Genomic DNA, 17,218 nt, shown 5'->3' with positions numbered 1-17,218 from the left:
CAGGGCTATGCCATGAGCCAGGGAGCTGAGGATGAGCACAGCATAGGCAGTACTTCACCCACAAGGCATGGTCCAACCAATTCACTACAAGGCAGGCATAGCAAAACCAGGAGGAAAAAAGGAAACATCTCAACATATGTAACTGAAAACAAGTGCACTTGCATCATAACTCAGGCAAAGAGATTTAATGGCCGGAGCTGGAGCTTGAATGGAGGGCCTGAACCAGTAGCAGCTATGTAGGTAAAGGTCCCAGGTGAGATCTCTCCCAGCAATTGCAGGCTCCTATTGCACTCAAGGCCTGGATATGCAGTATGTCTGCATTCGCCAGGAGAAATGCCCTGGCTAAACAATTAGAGTTATCTTGCTGAAAAAAGTAACTCAAAAATATTGTCTTGGAAGGCTTGACTGATAGAATTAAAGAACAAAAAGTCCTGTGATATCCTCTCAGGATGAAAACTATCCTAAAAAGACAATTGAATGTAGATATTAATTTGTAAACAGTATTGAGATTAGCTGGGCAAATATTGTGTCTCTTCTTCCCTGTTTGTCTGCCTTGCAGCAGAGAATGCAGTGTTTAGCCTTTAAGAGAGCTTGTAGCAAACAATTCTCTTGAAAACATTTTGTCCCAAAGTTTATAATGATTGTGCTATTTTGTTATTGTTGTCTGTTTGAGAGCAGCTGTAATAGCTATACTTTCTGAATTTTAAATAACGTTGTGAATGTATGCATCCATTAGTAGCTTCCTCAGAATTTTATTTGTGATTTGTAGTCAATTTTTAAGCTAAGCATGAAGTTAGAGCCACCTCTGTGGAAGATATAAAGTATCAGTTAGGTCTACTAGGCTTATATGGGGAAGTGAAAGAAGATAATGTGATTAAGGAAGGGAATTCAGATGGATTGTTATAAAGTTGGCAAAATAATGAATCTTAAGGTATTTCTGCACTAATGTTAGAAGGTTGAGAGAGCTGTAGAAACCGCTACAGATTTTCATGAATAAACATAATTATAATTGGATTGACAGAGGCAATGTAGAATAAACTTCACAACTGAAATGCTCAGTGCTGACACCCCGCACTCAAAATCCAAGGACTTCATTACTGTGGAAATGGAGAGCCTATTGTATTACAGCCTTGCAGCTATACATAAAGGGTCATCCCTGAATACTTATCTGGGCAATATGATCTAACTTCACATTGGACGTATTGATTCAGAAGCTTATTCTTCTTCTGCATTTGTTGGTCTTCTACTTTTGTACTAATTCAGAATCATGTAGGTAACCCAGTATGACTTTGTGAGCCAACACACTATGCTGAAATGCAAGGGCTTTAAATAAAAGATGCTTAGAATTCCTTGCACATCATTGCTTGTGTTTTCTGTACAAAGTCATATGAGAAAACGTAGAAGAGTATCAAAGGTAAATTGAATTTTTTAAGCTTGATTTTAGCTCTTTTTCTGTGTGTGCCCTTTCCTCAGAAAAGGAGGGTTGTGAAATTGTTCTGTTCCCCTTCCGGTAGTTTGCAATCTAGTAACAGCAACTGCAGAAAAGGCACTGAGGTTTCACAGTCAGTGTATGTCCTCAGGTTTAGTGGAAAAAATGGCACCCAGAGAAGATACTACTACTAATATACTACTAATGGTACTTCCAAAGACAAAAACAAAACGAAGCAAAAGACATGAAGAATGTTAAGTTTTGTAATTCCATGTTTTATGGACAGGCCCTATGACATTTTACTTTGAAATCTCATACATTTAGTAAAATAGCAAGGAGCTGTATCTTCAATAAGGCTTCTTTTTGCTATAGTGAATTTTAGCCTTTAGATTTAAGTAGATGCACATTCAGTTATAACACAGAAGTTTTTATGTTTTTATGATTACACTATGGAACGCATTCAAGGAACGTTGAAGTTTTGAACTGAACCCTGACTTACATATTATCAGTGGTCTTTTGTATGAGTTTCTGCAGTAAACTAGTTTAGAGATATCAGTATCCTAGAAAATATTCCTAAAAATTAATTGAAATTCTTATATAGGCAGATGACAATAAAAAAGCAAAATAATCCACTTATTTTTGACTGTTATTTACCTTTAAAGTGACATTCTGATACAGGGATGGTGATTATTTACCAAAACATCCTCCATAATTAATTTAAAAGGCATAAGTATGTAAATATCTGACGTTTCCTTAGCCCTCTAGGACATGGAAAATCTACTGCAAATCAAATGCTTGTCAATTAAAATAGGAAAAACAATAAGCCAATCTTCCAGTTTCTATTCTAAATAGTTTCATAGAGAAGAATATGTTAGTTCTTCATTGCACATTCTGAATATATTTGCATACATAATAGTTAGAAAAGACCACATTACAACTTACAATACATTTTTATCATGGGGGTATATAGCCTATGCCAAAAGAAGAGTACCTTTCACAGGCAACCAAGAAAAAAAAACAAACAGAAAGGAAAAGTAGACTGTAGTGCTGTCATTCCAGTGCGTATTCTGAGTAGCCCCTTTTGCCTTCGTCAAGCGACGATATGCTATTACTATGCAGGGACAGTACAAGGACTTTGAAAATCATGAGTTAAAATCATGAAAGTGGTCTACAGTTTGAGACTACTGTTGTGTTTTCCTTTTTTATTTCGTTTTGCTTCTTGGTTACTGGATCACGTTTTCAAAGTTTTATTGCCAGTCACGAAATTAAAGAGCTTATGTCCTTTTTTAAAGACAATCAAGATCAAGTAAGAATAAGCAAATTTAAGAGATTTGACAAAAGTATGTGAGACCTGTGAGACTCATGAGACAGGATAAACTGTTATAATGCCACATAATTTTTTGGATAGTAGTATCAAACTAATGAAAAAGGAAGTTGTAAAATATCAAGTGGAACATATCCTGTAGTTCCATGCACTTCAAGTTCATGTAAGCCATGCATTCCAGTGAAGCACCAGCTTGCCCAGATAGATTGGTCTATGACTTCACCTTTGAAAATGGGGAGCAAAGCTTGTGCAAATTTTTCTTGAGATACTTCGGTTAGCTGTCTGATTACAGAGCATTTCCACAAACCTAGAGGGATTGCAAAGGGTGGAAGACAGGGTAGCAGGGCAAGATAAAAGTTTCTGCAGCAGGCTTTTCCTTTTGGCCCTACTGTTTGCAGATGATAAACAGCTACACGGGCTGGCTGCAGGCAGGAGGTATCCTTTAACGCTCTTCAACAAGTAGTTTCATGAAACTGAGTATCCCAGGGCCATTTGTCTTTAACACGAAGAGTTGTATCTGAATGGAAGATTTGGAAATACTCCTGGGAATGGCAAAGAAAGGAGACACAAAACCAGACAGCTGTGAATGCTGAGTGTATCACAACATGCACCATACAGTTTAGGCACTGACCAAGAAACTGCCTTTTTTCACCACATCTGAGTCATTTACGCAGGCTGCTCTGTAGGCAGTCTCCAGTGTCAGTGTATACAACCTTTCCTATAATCAGGACACTGATGAGATTTCCTTCTTCTACTTGGCTATTTTCCAAGCTTTGTAGGAACATATTTATTTTTAGAACTCTACTCCTAAGTTAATTTGGTTGGAATTAGCCTAAGGGCTCAAAGTTATTAATGGAAAACAGAAAGATAAACATGCATGCATGCTCACACACATATACGTGCACTCATACGCACAACTTTGGCATCATATAAAAATCAAGTTAAAAATACAGTTCAAAGCAAACCCTTCACTAGTAATCTACTTGTTATTCAAGAGTAAGTATAAAAAGATCAGCTGACTACTTATTTCATTTGGAAAATTTCCCTACATAGCTTATGAAAAACAAAGTTTAACTATAGCATTAAGCTTTACAGGAAAAAAAAAAGACTATTTTTGCAGTCCTAGTAATAAACTTTGATTGCATGCAAGTCCTAGCATAATTAAAGATTATTTATTTGCCAAATAACATCATGGTGGTCTGTAATAAGCACTAATATGATACAACATGTCAGATTTCAAAGCCCCAGCTCCAAAAGACAGAGAAAAACTCCTGAAATCATAAGCTTATCTAAAGCATTGTAAAGGCATTCAAGTATGTCAAATTCAATAGCTTTCTGAAAACAAAACTGGAAATCATTTTCTTCTCTGTCCTTCACCCTTTACTTTGTGGCACACCTACTTTTGAAATTGTATAAAAAGAATATACGCAACATACTAATTCCCCCTTCACAGCTTACCTTCAGTACTACGGTCAGCTGTATCATATTTAAGTGAAAATAGATACTTTCTTTTCATATGCCTCCTGTTTTGCACTTAGTATCTTATAACATGATTACAACGTGCAGTCTTTCAACATGCAGAACTTGAAGTGACAGTTTAGCAGAATCAGGTTGTGATTATACCGCCAGCTGTATGTGATAAAATGCTTGCTGCTGCCAGGAGGGTGGCCTGCAATCCCAGACTCACCTGACTGCACCCTCTTGGAAGCCTCAGTGCTCTTACCAGCATGAGGAAGATGATGGGAGTGAGCAATTGGCCAAATGGGAAGACAGCGTCAGTTTGTCCCAGGTTACACACTTAAGTGTGTAGCCACTGCTGCAGGCCTCTTATTTGCGAGATGTTAACAATACAGATATCGTTTTACTTATTTCTGTGAGATATTTCACACAGCTGGAGTAGTTTAGAAAATTTGGCCTACCTCAAGTACAAGTCAGTGAGAAACTGAAACCTACATCTTCCTCAATAACCTATGAGTATATAAAAACTGGAACCACGACTAATTTTGGGGTTGTGTCACTCATCACAGTAAGTACAGGCTTATACATTAAAGCTACGAGCAGGTAGTCAACTCTGTGCCTAAAATCCTGAAAATTGTAGTTGGTAGTCACAGTAGTCAGCATATACACCAACAAAATGTTATCTTAAAAACAGTTCAACTCTGAAAATTAAATGTCATTCCTAATTGGAAAACAAATCACAAATTGCCACTCAAACTATTTCATTCTGTATGTTTATAAAGATGTTTCCCATGTCTCTCTTGCAATCTTTTAATCAACACCTGTGTACTTTACATAGCATGATGAGAATACTAAGTACAAAAGGACAAAATAAAAGAAAATATTCAGTGGAAACAGATGTAAATTTGCTTTCTGTAGCTCCAGTGCAGCAATTCAGCTCATTACAGACTCATTTCAATTAATTGCAATTCATTCACTGAACAATATTTCTGTAACTTATGTAAATGTAAAGATGTAAGGAGTTTACAAAATACGACATGTTCAGTGTAACTAACCCAGTACTAGCTATGTGCATCCCTATGAATTAATGCAGTTCTGCTCACACCTCTTACCTAAGGTAAGAGAAGAAAAACTGACTTCTTTATTATCACAGAAATAAATGTTTTCTGGGAGCAGAACTCCATTTCTTTATAGTTTGTTTTGGTACAGAATGTGGTAAAGAAGACTTCTGCATTCTGGAGATCTCCAGACTTCTGAGAAGACTACTGATGATTTGTCCTTACAAATCACAATCTGCTTATAGAGCACTGCTGGAACTAGAGCTATCCAACCCCAGCTGATAGGGAAGTGTCAGAAGACAGACGAATGTGCTTTTGTCAAAACCCTACAGGCATTTAAACACATTTGCTTTAGTTCTATGTGTAAAGCAATTGTACAAGTTATTCCAGCAACAAGTTCAATTGATACAAAACTTTTGAGGAGTAGCAAAGAGATGATTTTGAATTATGGGGTTTCTGTATCACAGGAAAAAAAAAAAAAAAAAGGGTCTTCTGTCCTTCCCTGGTTTTCTAAGGCTTTAGGATTCACATGTGTAAGCAATTCTGCGTCAAGAGGAAGGAAGAAAACTTGCTGGCCTAAAGCAGAATCTTTTATCATCACACGGCTTAAACACATGACTCCATGGTTGGTGACTTTAGGTACAAAAAGAAAACTAATCAGAGGACCTGCTATAACAATGAGGTATAACGTTTATTTGGTATGTCTAATTAAAGCTACTTTACAACTATCAAAAAAGCTATACAGATTAAAGATGCAGAGATGACATTTCCTTCCCAAATTAGCAAAATATATGAGATCCAGAAGTGCTTTGCGTAGTTAGAGTCAGCCTTATCCCAGAGAACCTTTTCTCTACTAGAGAGAAGCTCTTTGGCTTGAAGGAGATCTGTAAGACGGACAGCTTGCTCACCTCCTGAGATGGTTCCCAGGAGAAAAGTAGGAAACACGAGCCTGTGTTCATGCTCAGCGGTAGGAATGAAAGGCAGTTGTGGAAGCTATACAGAATATTGCTTCACTGGGTATATGAGGGAAGCATGTTAGCAGCAAGAAAAGTAAGGAATAGAAATAGAGAAGTTTGAAGCTTAAGTGAAGAAATCACTTAAAAACTAGGTGAAAACAATACTGGGAGAGCAGAAAGCATATGGGTGGATGAAGGTGAGTTCCAGGACACTTTGAAGCATAGAAGTTTATTTACAATAGCTGGACGCAGATGGACTGTGATTTAAAAAGTCTTAAAATCATGAAATTGTTATATTATTCTAAAGTAGTCTTAGTTTTTCCCATGTTTTCTTTTCTAAATGTGTTTATAGGAGTACTTCACGAAATTCCAAATAAATAAATAAATAAGGTGCAGTTGATTTCTGTTTTGTAACTGGAAATTTTCTGTTCTAGACTTGCTCTTTGTCATTGCTGTCAGATAATTTGGTGCTTAAATTAGAGAACTGGTTGCTGTTTGGGTTTCAACTCTGGAAATACTTAAAGATATTAAAGCGGTTCTTAGTAGCCTCTTGTATTGGGGAAATACTTGATGCAACTAATATTGATCTTCGCTGGCAAGTTTCTAATTTAATAGAGAGGAGAGGAGAAGAGAGGAGAGGAGAGGAGAGGAGAGGAGAGGAGAGGAGAGGAGAGGAGAGGAGAGGAGAGGAGAGGAGAGGAGAGGAGAGGAGAGGAGAGGAGAGGAGAGGAGAGGAAGGGAAAAACAGTGTTAAAGCCAGCAGTCACATATCAGAGTAGGACAAGTAGGACAGAATATATTTTCTTCCGTATTTTTCTTCTCCTTTTTCACCTCCAAAACACTGGTGAGTTTGGGGTAAAACAGGCCTTTTCTTGCAGCTATTTCATCTCTCAGAAAATGTGATTGTGATCCTCATGGGAATCTAGCAAAATGTAGTTTGTAGAATGCTGTTAATCAATCTGCATTAATCCAAAATCTCTTATCAGTATGATGACTAGGCAGTTCTAAAACTCAACTCAGAACTGCACTGCAGACTTCTGTGCACAGCTGCTTGCAGTCTGTAACTTTGCAGTCTCAACTTTGACTCCAGAGTAGTCTGGATCAAGTGATGTTTATATTCAGTGTTTCCAAATAAAACCTATGTGATCCTATGGTAGGTTTAGCACAACAATATAATCTGACAGCAGCATCTGTACTGTTTGTAATATGAGGCATAAATAGGCCTGAAGTACTGTATGCGTAGCCTGAAAAAAAATGTGATAGCCTTTGCACAACCAACTGACGTCAAGGAGGAAGAGAAAGAGGAAACGTGCATTTTAGGCTTATAAATCCTTTTTCAAGTTAACATTTCAAGGGGATCTATTTCAAGAGAGAATGGAAATCATCAGAAAATTATGAGATTTTATATGGAGAATTTCACTGTCCTACTTTAGGATATGCCTTTGCTGCAAGGATTAATACTCACGTGCGTAAGCCACTGCAAAAGCTCAGATTATGCCTTTAACTCCATGACCTTAGGTGTATTGCTGAAGTCCTCACGTCAGTGGCAGTGGGATAAGCTGTTCCAATTCTTTCATAATAGACAGTGGATACTTGTCTCTCAGGAAACTGGATCTAAATTATGAGGACAGACAAGCATCAACTGTTCCTCATAGTAAAGTGAAAGAAGAACCCCCACAAAGAGACCTGGGCTCCACCTCACACCTCCCTGTCTCACTGGCTCAGTTAGATAGATGAGATGCTCTGGTGTTAAAAGGGAGTATTAGCAACATTTGAGTAAGGGTTGAAGACAACAGTATAATGAGCCTTGAATTAATCCTAAACAGCTTGCAGTGATCTTGCAGAAAGTCTTCCTACTTGTAGAGGGAGTAAAATCAGAAGGAATTTTTTTTCTAGAAGTAGTGATTTTAAAAAAGAAAAGAAAATCTTATGAAAATATAAAGGAGAAAAATGTAATCTCATTGCTAAACCAAACAAATCCTAGAAATAGTACAAGGCATCCAATCTTTCATCAAGGACATGTTTTGTATACAAACTACGGCCAGCAAAGGATTCTTCATAATGGCCTCTCTGACTCTGCATGTAACTATGAGGAACAGGAGTGCCCACAGAACAGGTTTTTCTGGTGAAGGAAGGACCTGGTAGTTATTGTGCTACATGAAAAACAATTTGGAATTGATATACAACCAACCTGTGGTGTGAATTATATAGGAGAGAATATTCTGAGTATGAATTTAACAAAACAGAGAGAAATGCTGTCATTCAAAGAAGTTGTGCCTGTTGTACTCCTTAGCATTGTCCTCTTCCTAACGTATTACCAGCAGTGCTTCATTTCAGGAGTTTGGGTTTCCTGATTAAATATCTACATTTTGTATTATTTCTTGCAACAGTCTTTGTTATAACTGTTACGAGCAGGCAGCAAAACAAATGACCTGAAGAATGAAGCCAATGTGCAAGGCGGCCTCAAGGGTGTGAGCAGTGAGATCTTCAGCTATGACGGCATGCACAGCACTAATAAACTTCTCCACATGTAGAGAAGATGCAAATAGCAGTGATGCACAGTGGAAAGAAAGTATGATAAGCTCACGAGATTCCTCATGGTTTTTGCCAAGTCCTACAAATTATTCAAAACTTAAAATATTTGTGCAGCCTAGTTATAAAATATACATAGAAATACCTTTTAAAAAGAGTTTGTAGTCTTTATGATTGCAAAGAAAAGCCAAAAATTATAACTTTGACTGCTTCTTAAGTGTTCAAGAAGCACAAAAAAATGTAAACAACTTTCATTTCCAGTGTGAAGATTCTTACAGCCTGGCTAATAGCTCTGAACACCTAGGATTGTAATACAACAGCCAGAATATTTACTTTACTCATAGCTAGCCTATACTTCTTCTCATTTTCTCCCTATGCACCCCATAAGCAGATTATCTGTTTTAGAAAAGTTGTTGATTATGGATTTGGCATTTAGGAATCGGTGTAAAACATCACTTACACTAAAAAAAGGAAAATGTTTTAAGATCACTTCTAATTCCCTTCACCATCCCTAAGATACTGCATTGAACTACAAGAATATTTATCCTCTATCCTTACCCTCTTTCTTGGTTTTTAAATACATTTCCTAACTAAAGAACCTCTCACGTCATCTGTGAGCTGCACGTAGTCAGATTTCTCAGACTTATCAGGATGATCTTCATTTAGTTTTATGCAAAGAAGACCTGTCAATCCCAACTTTGCAGCACACACACAGAAATGCAGTAAACAGAGCTGATTTTTGTACTGCGTGGTGAATTGTTTTGCTTCTTATTTAGTTTTCATTCAGTAGTTGTCAATCTTATTAAGTGGGTGATTTCCATCTAAATGTATTAGATATAACTCATTTTGTGTTCTCCATTCTGTTGGATATCTTCCTTTTGGCCTTGAACAACTGGCAAAGTTCAATATCACTGTAACATTTTATCACAGAATCAGTACCACTTTAACCATGTTTAAAGCAGTACGTTACGTGAAAATTCAGGCCCAAACTCCAACTGATTGTGACATGAACATAAATGCCTGGAAAGATAAACATAATATAATGGTGAAAACAAATTCTTCTTAACAGAATCATAAGCTGAGTTCACCAGGTCTTCAGCACTGGAAAAAAAGCTAGAAGTTATGGATACAAATTCTGTTTGCAATATGTTCTGAAAATGTCCATATTGTGTGCTCAAGAAGATAACAAGATTAGCTACTTTTCAGACCTGAAGGCCCTTCATCTAAACTGATTTACCTGTCATACACATTCAGGAGTTCCAACATCAATAGAGAAACCATTTAATAAACCTTTTTGTAATAAGTAGTTGCTGACATAGGTCAAATAGGAGTAATAGCAAATCCTTCAAAGAGCAACAGAAATATCTTCAACACATGGATATACATTCTTGTGACTTCTGACCCACCTGAAAGGAAGGAATGGGATCATTTACCATATTGCAGAATCAGTGTTCAGTTGCCAGTTTTATACTTGAAATAGTGTATCATTCAGACGAAGATATGGATTGGTTGCTTTCAAAAGTATTTTAAGAATTAAAGTGGCTTTTCTAAAAAGTGCTGTTTCCTGCTTCCCTCCATAGCAGCAGTGTGCAAACAGCATTGGAAGCCATCTATTTGTGTGCATTATTTCCACAGAACATTAATGGCCAGAAGCTAAGAAGCTGATGACTAACTTCTATATTACAATTCTGAGATGACGCTAGTCGTGTCATTATAGACTTCTGAAAGAGTCACCAGTATAACTGTGAGACTGTTTCTTATGTAGTAAGAACTATACTTTATTCAAACAATTACTTAGACAATTAGGATTAAAATGCTAAGGCAAACAGCATCTGATCCAGCTGGAGACAGCTTTTTGAATAGCAGAAAGTTCCCTACGGTGAAGAAATGTATGCAAGCAAAAGCTTTAAAAGAAATGTCAGGTTCCCAAAAACAATTCTGAGAACCTGAACAGCAGGTAGATATTGCATCTGTACTGCAAAGAATGAAGCAGGAGTTGGACGTGATGCTTTTTCAGTAATTGTCTGTCTAATGCCCAGTATTCACATAATATTGTTTAGATTGGCTGTTTTGCAAATAGCCTTGCATTTTCTGTCTGTGCTACACCTAAGCAAATGCTGAGAAATTAGGAAGTGAATGAGACCTTTAACTGAAGGTTGTCGAACTGTGATTCTGATCAGAACCAAACCTTCTGGCAGCTCACATCAAAGAGTATAGAATAGGCAATGTCTTAAAATAACAGAACATTCAAATGTGAGGCATAAAAGACACTGAGTTCCTCTTTCAATTATGTTGTCACGTAGACTTTTGAGGTCATTTGATCCTACTTGAAATGCAATAGAATTCAAATACAAAGATACAGAATTGCTTTTAAACAGTGCAGCTGAACACTTGAAACATTTAATGACTACATTCCTCAGATCTCTTCCATTCCACCTTCTTACCCCTCAAGAAAACAGTCCCAAACAAACAAACAAACAACCCTAAGAAAACTCTACAACTACACTGCCAGGCTAAACTATAAGCAGCTTAAACAACAAGAGAACAGAAGCTAAAATTTAGTTTACATCAGTTGATCGTGGACAATGAAAGCTAATTTATAGTATACAGAAACTATGCTATTGAGATCTTTCATAGACTTTAGCAAAAGATGTAGAACATTAGACTTGCTGATGAACTTGGAAACAGTCTTGTAATCATTCTAAAGAACCTGCTTGGAAAGCAGAATTGGTCTGTTCATTCAGTCTGTCCCTCCTCCATTGCTGGCTGTTGTTTCTTTCTTCCTTAGTCTTCATTTGTCTTCTGGTATAAGCCAAGAGGACATATTCCTTTGCCCTCCAAATGCAGGTTGCTCCTTTTTCAGAGGGTATCTAAATGCCAATTAGGTTGATTGACGTCATTGATTTCATTTTACGTGAGCTAATAGTTATTTAGGTTTGGGACTGCCCTCCTTTCAGTACTAGAAAATAATCTGTGTTCTTTTGTGCTTCTCTGCTAGTCAGCAGAGTTGCCCTTTTTTTTTTTTTTTTTTTTTTTTTTTCTAAATCTTGCCTGTGCCCCTTCTTCTGTGTGTGTTGCATCCACCCCCTCACAATATTTTTGTCTCTGAACCTGCCTCTCAACTTAGTGTACTCACTGTTGAACTTTACAAAAATTGTATAAACTTCTAGCTGGTGAGCCTGCCAGTGTTATCCCTATCTCCTCCCGATCTTTTTTTGTTTATAATACTGCATTCACTCATCATTTCAGTAGATACGTATGCAGTTTCCAGTCTCTGCAGCAGGATTTCAAAACGTAGATCCAGACTGGTAAAACAACTAACCTTGTTTGTAGTCAGTGAAAACTGTAATCACTGTAAAGAACACCAAGAAATTTGGTAACAGGTAGGAACTGTCTTGTAGTCATCGGCCTTAAGGTGCCACTGTCTCTGACTCCTTCCTTGAATTAAGCACTTATAGCTCTATGAGAAAAAAAAAAATTTCCAAGTACTTTAAGGTTAAGTACAGAAAGCAAAAGCTTTCTGCCAGGTTTGTATTTGATTAGAGATATGTATACTTGCTGTAACACAATTTTTTGCAGTGTGTGCAAGTTTGTGGAAGTGACAATAAAAATAATGAGCATAATGCTCTGCCTGAATAAGAACGGTGCTAATGGGGCTACAAAGCTTCCGGTAGGTATGCAAGTTCATTACAAGGTCAACCCCATGATGTATCTGTAAAGAATGCAGAAGAATAAAACATAAGGAATATGGCTCCATATGGATGACTCATCAGGTTTAATAGCATTATTGTCACTTGAAGATGGTCTCAGGAAAACAGTAAATGTTCAGATGTTCCTGGCCTACCAAGTACTATTGGTAATCCTGTCAGTCAACACTGAAGCCTTGTTTTCAGACCTGCTCACACTAAAGAAATATCCTCCTTCCCAGAAGGAAAATAATTTGTACCTACATTTTTCCAGTTTACTCCAAGAATGGGAATAGACAATGTAACTATTTAATTCTTCAGCAATGGAGAATTTCTTTTCTCTTGCTCCTTTGTGCTACTCCCAGCAGACTATCACATCAAGAAGTCTGTCTTAACCTCTTTCCAAGCTGCCATCACATGTCAGTTCTCCTTTACAACGCTGCCTTCTCTTCTGCTTTGAGTCTACTTTGCGTGGTTCTGTCCTTTTTTCACAGCTTTATTCCTGCTGTTAGAATTACATCACCTTTCACTTTTCAAGTTAAATGGTACTCACCTACAATTAAAATAATGGATTACACCATTTATAACTATTTTGCAACCGTACTGAGGTTATGTCAACAACTGTGAAAACAGGCAACAGTTTTCAGTGCTACTATTAGTTGGTTTATTCCAGAGACATAAGAAAGGAAGGTGCTTCCCTAACTAGTTTCAAGTAACAACAAAATTTTTGTGAGTTTTGTAAAATATTCTCTTCTTCTTGCATCTATCACACTTGGGATATACCCAGTTTTGTAGTAAGTTTTAAAAGGGGATTGTGCTCCTTTTGAATATCTCACCTGATGTGCTTGAAAGCACAAGGTAAAGAAATTCTATGCCAAGTGACACTTTCTTTAGCTATACCATCATCTTAGTTCAACTAAAGAAGTTATCATTAATTCATATTCATGAAAATCATGAGACTTCCACAGCCTGCTTACTCCTTCCATACTATAAGCTGGGTAATTTATGTGACCACTGTTCCTTGCCCAGAAAATGCATTTAAGACTAAGTTACATGACAAATGGTAGATGTTTTAAATATTATGATTCTACTCATGCCTAGGTATGTGTTTTTGCATAATTATACAACTGATGATTTACTGAGCTATATTATGGATTCCTTCAGGGTTTCCTCTACCACAGACCTGAGCACACAGTGCCCTTTGGCTGAATTACAGTGTGACGAAAGCCATGCATAGAGAACCATAGTTGCGAATGTGTGTGCTTTCCAAACAAGCATCCACAGCAGGCTTTATTTCTATATGTAAATGAGTGTTAAGGGCCCAAAGCAATACAGCAGGTATTTCACAGTTCTCATTGATCAATGTTTCTGAACAACTTTTAATTTACCAAGATGGTGAAATACTTTATGCAAGGCCAGTGTATGGTTCTGTTATCATTAAACTTTTTGTTGAAAATAGATGTGTCTGCTGTGAAATCTGGAATTTCTCTTGGCAGTGCACTTGAAGAAAATTGTAATGCTAAGAGCAAGCATTCAAATGTGCAGAAGTATTTCAAAAATACATAGCTTACAAGATACTTAAAAAAAAAAAACTGATTTTTTTTTTTTTTTTTTTTTTTAGAAATGGCAAATAAACCACTATGACTATCAAGAGTCTACTTTTTTTGGAAAGTGCAGTTCACATGACCAACAGCTGGGTCTCTGGCGGGTGAAAACCAGTCGCATGAGTAAAACTGAAACTCGGTAATTCTCATGAATAAAAGTAAGAAGTGGGCAACCTTGAACTGCCAAGTATTTAAAAATCCCCAGGGAAATTAGAGAACTTTTACAAAGCCCTGCAGCCACAAAAGCAGCCTACCTCCCTTCCCTTGCAGCTCTGCAAGAAACAAAAGAGCAGCTTGGCGAGAACATAAAGTTGTTGGTTTTTTTCCACATTATAGTAGTATTGCTGCATTTATGTCATCTTCACTGTTAACCATTATTTTTTTCCTTTTGTGTGCGTTTTCTGGCATTGGAAATGCAGGAAAAAAAACGTATCTTGGTTCTAATCCTATCAAAGTAAGGTACCTAAGGTTAATTTAGTAACTCTGAAGCCTAATTAAGCAAACAAGACGACCGAATGATACTTAAAGGAGAAGAAACAAACTTCACACAGGAATCTGCAAATGCATTCAAATACTGAGCTTCTGGAGAGTGCTGGCACAAGAGAGGGATGGGCCAGCGCCACACAGGCTCAGCTTCTGAGGTGTGTTCCACAGTTTGTGTCACTACTTAACAAGAATATAGGTAGCAAACATACAGATGTCTCTTTCTAAACAGCTAGAGAGGGAAAAGAAGCTTTACACCTTACTGGTGCATCAGACATGCTGCTTAGTCAGAAATGTAAGAAAACACTTAAATGAGCATTCGCAAAACTGCTGTATAGAGCTCAGAGGAACAACAACAACAACAAAAAGTGCTGTGTCTCGGCAGAAACGAAGCAAAAAGCTGCCTTGGAAAACAACGCCTCAAGTCCTGCGGCCCTCGACTTCTCCCTTCGGGATGCACAGTAGTTCAGGCCGCTGTAACCAAGGCCTGGCTCTGGCATCCGGGCCGGGCTTTGGCAGAAGTCCGAAGGTGGTCATGACCACCCCGTCCCAGGTAGGCAGCACAGCACAGCAGTAGCGAAGGGCCGGGCCGCGCCGGGGCGGGGAGAGGATGGATCCGTCCCCGGTAGGGGCGGCCCCGGGGCCCGCAGCCCCAATGGGCGGGCGGGGAGCGGCGGCGGCGCACGTAGCTCTCCCAAGATGGCGGCTTCACCGGACCGAGCTGCCAGGGCGGCTGCGGGGCTGGGGGCGGCGGGCTGCCGCTGAGGGAGGCGGCCGGGGGCCGGCGGAGCTCGCCTCGCCTCCCCTCCTCTCCCTGCCGAGTAGGGGGAGCTTTCCGCGCGGCCGCCGGGCTTCACCATGCTGCGGGGCTAGAGCCGCGGAGACGCCGCAGCGGGGTAATAATGTTAGCAGAGGTAAGAGCCCCGCTGAGGTCGGTGGGCTGCGGAGGGGTGGGAGCAGCGCTCCGCCCGGCCGAGCGATCGGACTTGCGCCCGAGCCCCGCGGGGGGAGGGTCTGCCCTCAGCCGGGGCCTCCGAGCTGCCTTGGTATCAGGCAGCCCGCCCCGCAGCCGTGCAAGGGGCAGCGCCGGGCCCCTGTTATCGCCCTGATCCTCCCCAGCCCGTGCCCTTCCTCAGTCCGGAGCCGGCAGGGCAGGGCGGGAGGGGAGCGCTCTTGCGGTGCACCTGGCCCTCCGTGCCCGCTCTGCGCGGTGACACCGAGAGGCCGGCCGGGCCGGGGCGGGCCCTCCCGGTATGAGGCCGCGGGGCCGCTCCTCCGCGGCGGGCGGCGGTTCTGTGAGATACCTGAGCAGGAGGCCTGCCTAGGCCTCGCAGTGCAGGGTGTGCCCGGCTGCCGGCACCGGCCAAGAGAGCATGGGGCAAAGCGCTGTGAAGCCCTTCTGAACTCCCCCTCATCAGTGGCTTTGCTTAGTGTTTTCTTTCCTCGTAGAGGGCTTAAGGCAAGTAGTTTTGCCTCTACTGGGTGTAGGCATTTACAGAAGTGAGTTGCGTCTCTCTGAGGTCTGTCAGTCCTAACGCAGTGGGGCAGACCCGAGGGGATGAGTCAAATGTGTGTCTGAGGGTCCTTGTGGATTGACAGAAGGCTGACTGTCGGAAAGTGGTCTGGGGGAAGCTTGTGTGGTGTCAGCTGCAGTAGATGGGACTTTCCCCTGTACTTAGTTTTGTCTACACAGGCTGATTGATTTTCTATTTTTAATGTGTCAACAAGGTGCCTGGCACTTCTCAGACATGGTGATTACGTTACCTGCATTACGTGTTTTCAGATTATCATTTTATCCAGCTGTGAAGGTTATTTGTCCAAAGTTGAATTCTCTTAAGCCCTAAGAGTCTTAAGGGATGAAGACTTGCATTCTGACACCTGAGAAATTCAGCTTTGCTTTCCTCAATGACAGCTGAAAAGGTATACTGACACCTTTAATTTGCATCAAAGTTTCAGAGCATTAGACTAGTTATTCTGCAGTGTGCTGATCTCCGAGATTCCCCCAGGAAGATAAAATTTGCCGAGTGAAAATGTAAAAATATAGGACTTATTTTTGCACGCTGGATGTTCATTGAGTGGTCAGCATTAATGACCTGCTTGAAGTGTTGATAGGAGTCATGCGTTAGCAGTGCTAATTTAGATTATTTTAAGGGTAGCATAGAATGTTCTGGGTCATTGCCTCATTCGACTGTTCGTTCTGTTTGGTGATGGCTGTGTGTGCCTTGTCAAATGGCACTGGTATAGCAGCATGGATGATATTTCATCCATTGGTTTTTGGAGATAAAACCTTGAGCTTATGCATATAATAACCAGTGGTAAATAGCCTTAGTATCTAGCTGGAGGACTGGATTCTGGTGTCCTTCTAGCTTCCATATATAAACTCCATGTAAACATGATGCTCTGGGATGAAGCATTCCAGGCTTGGTATCTGCCAAGAAGACAAAGTTTTAAAATTTTGGGGTGACCAGCAAAGTTGCAGGCAGGCTTTGATTGGCCGGAACAGCAGTTGTGGGGAGGAGTTCTTTAAAGAACCAGACAGCTGTGCGATGGCAACAGTAATGTTGGCAATTTAAAAGTGAACAAGAAAAACCTTCTGACATATGAACTGGAAGGAGTCCTTCTCAACGTGCTTTTTTTGGCTGTTCCAATTGTGACTTGGAAGCAAAATCACTTTGTGAAAACTGTGTA

At 39.7% G+C, this 17,218-nt stretch overlaps 1 protein-coding gene and 1 long non-coding RNA gene across 3 annotated transcripts in view; one reads left to right on the top strand and one right to left on the bottom strand.

Moving 5' to 3' along the window:
• Positions 1-1,683: 1,683 nt before the first annotated feature.
• On the bottom strand, positions 1,684-15,240 carry LOC107052559. The gene is made up of 2 exons (XR_001465131.4): positions 7,691-15,240; positions 1,684-3,295 (listed from the first exon to the last, which is right to left on the bottom strand). It is a non-coding gene; the product is annotated as an uncharacterized LOC107052559 (long non-coding RNA).
• The window catches only part of SNX13 (sorting nexin 13), a 63,448-nt gene continuing 61,438 nt past the window's right edge, over positions 15,209-17,218 (top strand). For both annotated transcript variants that reach the window (NM_001109755.2, XM_015281418.4), the window contains exon 1: positions 15,209-15,444. In NM_001109755.2, coding sequence (NP_001103225.1) covers positions 15,433-15,444 — 12 coding nt within the window. In that variant the 5' untranslated portion in view covers positions 15,209-15,432. The remainder of the gene's footprint in view (positions 15,445-17,218) is intronic.

The sequence above is a fragment of the Gallus gallus genome, chromosome 2 (assembly GCF_016699485.2).
Source record: "Gallus gallus isolate bGalGal1 chromosome 2, bGalGal1.mat.broiler.GRCg7b, whole genome shotgun sequence".
In the NCBI taxonomy this organism is placed as follows: domain Eukaryota; kingdom Metazoa; phylum Chordata; class Aves; order Galliformes; family Phasianidae; genus Gallus; species Gallus gallus.
This window is presented reverse-complemented; position numbering and strand designations above follow the sequence as displayed.